Consider the following 6,000-nt stretch of genomic DNA (forward strand, 5'->3'; position numbering starts at 1 on the left):
GAAAGGGTGGAAGGCCCACTGCATAACGTATTTAAGCACAACCTCTGACCAATCACTGGCTAACCACTAACTATGCTCACCAAGGGGTAACCTTTCAGAAGACCAGCTTAAAAATAAAAAACAAGAATTTAAAACAAAAATGAGCATACCCGTTACGGTGCACTCCAGAGGAGACAGACTCTACAGAAAGAGTTTAGGCAAGTGATTACACTAACAAACCAACAAAATGACAGCGACAACCACCACTCCTGGGGTAGCGGATCAAAGTCCAGAGTGTGGTGGTGGTTGCATGGCTATATCACATTTGTTGAATCTCACCAAACTGTGCACATAAAAATGTATGCGCTGCATCGTATGAAAATTCTATCTCAATGAAATTATTTTTTAAAATGTGAGCCACTCCCCTTCCCTGAAATCCTACTGCTTCTAGGTAACCAGTTACTCTTGGGGAGTATCATACCATACCTTTTCCTGTATGTGTACAATCACAAAGGTACATATTTTTCTTTACCAAAATGGTAACAAACTATGTAAATAATTCCACAACTTGCTTTTGTTTTTCAAACGCTAACACATCATGAACTTCTTTCCCCAGAAAACACACAGCTGCTGCTGCTGCTTCTTTTTTAGCACTTACAAAGTAATCCAGTATTTGGACCAAGACCATTTTAATGGACATTTATTTTAAAAAGCTTCCAATGGAAGTGCCATCTGAGCTGAGATCTGAAGGCTGACATGTTGTCTAGGGGAGGGGAAGGGAGGTGAGGTGGGGCTTTCCAAGGGGGAGCACCGCAACCTGTGAAGGCCCCAAGGTTGAAGGAGGGCAGCACACTTGGGGTACGGAGAGCTATGGGGATCCTTGTGGATGAATGACACAGGAAGAGGGAAGGCAGCTCAGAGGAGGGTGGACAGGTAAACAGGGACAGGGCCATGTAGCCTCAAGGCCTGGGTTAGCACCCAGAGTTTAAGCCAGCGCACCACGAGCTGCTTTGTTCAGACAGGCAGTGCAGGGGTTGGCTCAGTGTTGAGGGCATGTGTCCACCTCATTTCGTGTGAGGAAGAGGTCATCACCAATCTTTAAGTTTTTACAACGTGATAGACAAAAACTGGGTTTACAGATTGATTTAGTTTGCTTTGCCCTGATTACTAGCAAAGCCATCTTTTTCTATGTTTACTCGCCATTTCAATGTCTTCCTTTGTGGGGTTCTTTATATCCTTTGCCACTGGATTGTTTTCCGTCAGATTCTCTTTACACATCACGGGCTTAACATCTTGTTTGTGATCTCAGCTGTAAATGATTTTTCCAAGTTTATCATTTGTCAGTTGACTTAGTTTATAGTGTCTTCCACCACATAAAGGTTTTCTGTTTCCACGTGGTCTAATCTGTCCATCTTTTTCCCAGGGGCTTTTATAAGGCACTTGCCTCCTTCTCATACTAGGCTGGGTTTCCACTGACATTTTCAAGGAGGGCAGGGACTATTTAGTACCCTTCACCCTCCTGCATGCCTGCAGGAGGCATGCAGGCAGCTGAGAGCCCTGGGAAGTCTAAGTGAGAGCCCAAGCCTGACATCACCTTGGAGGTCTTCCTGTGGTTGCTGTGGCCTTGGGAATAGTAGTTTCTTGCCTTCTGAGACTGAAGGAGGGCTCTGCAGAGACTACTGGAAGAGGATGTGGCCTGGTCCCTCTATTGGGCAGCGCTGCTGTGTAAACTCACTGTGACCAACAGAGGCTCTGGAGCCACACACACATAGGCTTAGGCTTGGTTTCTGATGTCACCTGTGTGGTTTTACCACTTCAAGCCTGTTTCCTCATCTGGAAAATGGAGAAGATGGCAGCACCTGCCTCCCGAAGCCTAACATGGGGCTGTTGTGACAGCACATGAGAAAATGCCTGTGCTCTGTGCTCACTGCAGTCAGTTGTTCAGTACCTGTTCCTTATTGTGACTATAAATTCCCTGAAGAAAGGAAAAGCAGTCACATATTAGTTAACACGACCAAACGCTATGAGGGGCATTAGTCTGGAGTCATTTAGGTCAGCATTTTGTGACAACTGCATCAACACTTTGAGATTACTGAAGTCCCTTCCCTAACTGAAGGCAGGGTAGGGGACACACTCCTTAGCCAACACTACCCAATCCTACCAAATTCTAGAGCTGTGTAACCCTAACTCCAGTATGGACTTCCTGTTCTAGCTCCTCCTTGATGAGGAACGAGGACCAAGAACCTGTAAAGGACTGAAGACAAAACAGACAAAATGAAACAAAACACCGGTTTCATGAAATGACACAAATGGGCTGGAGACGGGAGGCCCTAAGAACCACAGTGGCCCACATACAGGTCTGCACACCCATTTACACATTTTGTTACACACCTGCTCAGATTCCTAGTAATACTTTTCTTACCAGAACGAAGGAGGAACGGGTTCCTTCCATACTCCTGACAGAACAGATAAAGACGGTGCTCCTGATGGTAAGGAGCCTGAATGCTTTTCTTCCAGCTTTCACAAGACTGGGCTCAACAGAAGGAGTACTCTTAAGAGACCATTCCTGAGCTTCTCGACTAAAGGTGCTCCCCACCTCCCACTCCTCATCACTCCATCATGTTGTCCTCCCTGATTTCTTCCACAGCACTTATCACTTTCTGAAACTTCGATTATTTATTTGTATACTTACATATTTTCTGTCCCCTCAATCAGAAATTAAGCTCCATGAGGATAGGGCACTTGCTGTCCTGTTCCTCACTGAATCCCTCTTATCTAAAACTGTGTGGTACACAGAAGATGCTCAATAAATATTGCTTAATGACGGACACACTACATCCAAAAGTGGCAGAGAGTGGGAAACTCAAGAAAAAGAGCCAATGAAAGATGTGGTTTTAATCCTTACAATCCCAGGCTGTTTTATCCATCCAGTAAACAGTTACTGAGTACCTACTAAATGCTGCCCCAAGCTTTGAATCAAGAAGTGGCTCCGTCTCATCAAATATTGACGTGTCACATGATCAGCCATAGACGTAAGGCTTAGCCAGGACTTTTATACCATGCTAGCAACATAGTCACAAACTTTTAAGCTCCTCTGTCCCTTTCTGCTGCCTCCTCTTTACTCATCCTCAGCTTAACTTGAATGTAATTTCTTCAGATAGGCTTTTCTGACCCTCAATCTAAATTGGGGCTCCTCCTAACCCACCCAGCAATGAGCATCACATCCTATTCTTTCTCATCATGCATTAATCACACTTTAAAAGTGAACATTAATTTGTCTACTCATTTGTGTAATGGCTAGGTCTCTCCTAAGTGACTAAAAGCTCCATGAAGGTAGATACTATTTTCCCCCAAATACATACCCATTACAATACTGACACATAGTAGTTGCTTAATAAACAGTTCTTGAGCCAATCAATAAAGCTGTACTTTTTTTTTTTTTTTTTCAACTCATAGTTCTTGGGTAAAGCACCATGTGCTTTAAAGCCACACTCACTAGGCTGAATACCTGAAACAGGTATTCACTAGAAACACTAGAAACGGCCAGATCATGCAGGTTTGATCACTGTGCATACCACAATTGTTGACGAGTCATCGAACTTATCTGAGTTTGCTTTCTCATCTATAAAGTCAAAAGAATGAACTGGATTAACCCTAAAGGCTCCTTTCTGGAATGTAGGTGACCCACTGACAATTAGAGACCAGGTTGGCAAGGAGGACACAAGCTCTTGGATCAGGCTGACCTGAATGATCTGGATCTAAATACTTTACGCTTTCCACGAAATGTGAACTTTGGCTACTTGACAGGGGGCATAAATCACAGGTCTCAGTTCTAGCCTACCTTGTGAGGCTTCTTCAGCATTTTATTGTCTCAGCCAGGTTGACAACACCAAACTAACTTCTACTTAGTAAAAATTGGGACTCCAAGTAAAAGAGTACAGCCCCTTCAAACCTCCCAAAGATCAACCCATATATAACAAAGGAAGTCAAACCATTTACCTTGATTCGAGGCATAGTAACTGTAGGTGGCTTTGCTTCAGCCACAAAACTGTGAGATGCTCCTTTTTCCACGAGATAAGTCGTGTAGGGCATAAATTTCACACCCTTTGACCCAAACACAAAATCATCTCTCAAGGCATCTATCAGCATAATAACAACTTTACTGAAGAGGGGTGGTGGGAGCTTGGTCCAGTTGGAACTGGCTCCTAAAAAGGTTTGAAAGAAAAAAGGAAATTGAACTTTAAACCGTACTTAGCATCCAAGCAGCTTGTAATCTACTTTTGCACCATATATATTGTCATATCTACCTACCTCAATCCAAAGAAAAGGACCTGTTACTGGTAGACAATGCGGGGGGTGACAAATACACTGAGAGCCCCAGTATGAAGCAGTAAATTGCCCTCTGCATGGTGAATACTGGAAAAGGGGAGTCCCTTCGTGAAGGTCCTGAAAATTGGACCTTTAGGGAGACTGATTCAAAACAGTGCTGCAGGTAGGAGATAGGGAAGCATTTACAAATTGTGTTTGCATGGTCAGTGGCTGGTATTGTGTGGCCCTGGTCCAAGCGGAAGAGCCTTTTGTACTGCTGGGTAGGTGAGGGCTACTGGGGAGAATAAAACAAACAAACAAAAACCAACCTCTTAGAAGAATGTCATAGAAGAATACGCGAGGGGTCAGCAAGTATCTTACCTGTTACGTCTTATTAACCAAAAAAGGCGCCTAGAAAAGGGAGTGACCCAAAGGCCTGTCCAGGGAAGGGGGCGGGGGGTGTTAGCTGCATGAGCAGACCCGGGGGGAGGCAAGAACCAGGGTGTGGATGGCTTTCTTTGCGGCGACCAGGGAGGAGATTCGAGGCGGGCTAGTGGCGGTGGTTGCCACAAAACGATACAGAAAGAGGCTGGGGCGGTAAAAAGGGGGCTCCGGGGTGTGGAGACCATAATGAAAGAGACGAGCACCGGTAGCCCAAGTCCAAGAGGCGAGGCTCCTAAGGAGGGTTCTCTGGAGAAAGTGGGGCCAGGGGAGCGGAGACGGCCGGGGAGGGGTCCGTACCAGTGGAGGGTTCGGGCGCTGGGGGCTCTGCTTGGTGCTCCGTCCTAGAAGAGGAACGAACCGGAGCCGGGAAGAATCCCCGAAGGAAGAGCGCGACCCCGAGCACCTCGATCACTACGCAGCAGGCGGCAAAGGTCCCGGAGCCCAGCCGCATCGTGCCCACCCGCAGGGCCAGGACCCGTTCCCCCCCCCCACCCCTCACAATTGCGAGCTCCCTCCCGAGTCTCCCTCGGCACCGGCTGCTTCCGGGAGCAGCCCCTGAACAAGCTTGAACTGGCACGCGTAACAGGCGGCGACTCGTGCCGTCATCACGTCCGCCGGCGCGCCAGAAATATGCAAAACAGACGGACGCTTCCGGGTGCCGGTAATCCCAGAGTCCTCTTGCGAGTACTTCCGGCGCGCGCGCTTGCGCCTTCCCTCCCGCCCGCGAGGCCCCGCCCCCGCTTTCCAGATGGAGGTGTCGGGTGTGTTTCCCGCGGGTTGGAAAACCTAACGTGTGCCATTCCTCCTGCCGGGAGCTTTCGCATGTGTCACCTCAGCCTCCTGAGTCTAGTGCCTTCGCTGTCGGAACCCTCACCTTTCTTGGGCAGGTCTGAGCAGCGGGCGCCTTCTCTGAGCTGGGCTTCAAGTTGGGCCGCTGTTACATCGCTAAGTGACCTAGAGAAGGTCAAGCTGACTTCCGGGACTAGGATGTCCCTTTGCGAATTACACTCCAAGACATTGTTGAGGCGCCGTTCCAGACCCCTTACTGGACGGTGCCTCTGTCCTCGGCTTCCGTGTGTGCTGGGGACCGGTAGCTCATAGCCGCCCCCTCCTCTGGGGAATCGCCCTAGGCTGCTGGGAGCCGCCGAGCTCCCCGTAGGGTACCGCTCCGCACACACCTGGAGCCCGTGCCTGACAGGTTGCAGTGCCAAGGTCCAGCCACTTTGCCTCAGAGGAGCTTAACTCTGGTGCAGTGGGTGCTTGCAGCTC

General features: G+C 48.1%; 1 protein-coding gene across 11 annotated transcripts in view; it reads right to left on the reverse strand.

The window, feature by feature from the left end:
- Window positions 1-5,368, reverse strand: part of PIGG (phosphatidylinositol glycan anchor biosynthesis class G) — a 43,191-nt gene extending 37,823 nt beyond the window's left edge. For 7 of the 11 annotated variants that reach the window (XM_045056711.1, XM_019829881.2, XM_006931304.3 and 4 more), the window contains exons 1-2: window positions 5,029-5,217; window positions 3,979-4,184 (exon numbers count right to left, since the gene is read on the reverse strand). In XM_045056711.1, the coding sequence (XP_044912646.1) occupies window positions 3,979-4,184; window positions 5,029-5,182 (360 nt within the window). In that variant the 5' untranslated portion in view covers window positions 5,183-5,217. The other 4 variants (XM_006931303.4, XM_019829879.2, XM_019829880.2 and 1 more) reach the window with 4 other exon arrangements.
- Window positions 5,369-6,000: the final 632 nt, after the last annotated feature.

Source organism: Felis catus, chromosome B1 (genome assembly GCF_018350175.1).
Source record: "Felis catus isolate Fca126 chromosome B1, F.catus_Fca126_mat1.0, whole genome shotgun sequence".
NCBI lineage: Eukaryota > Metazoa > Chordata > Mammalia > Carnivora > Felidae > Felis > Felis catus.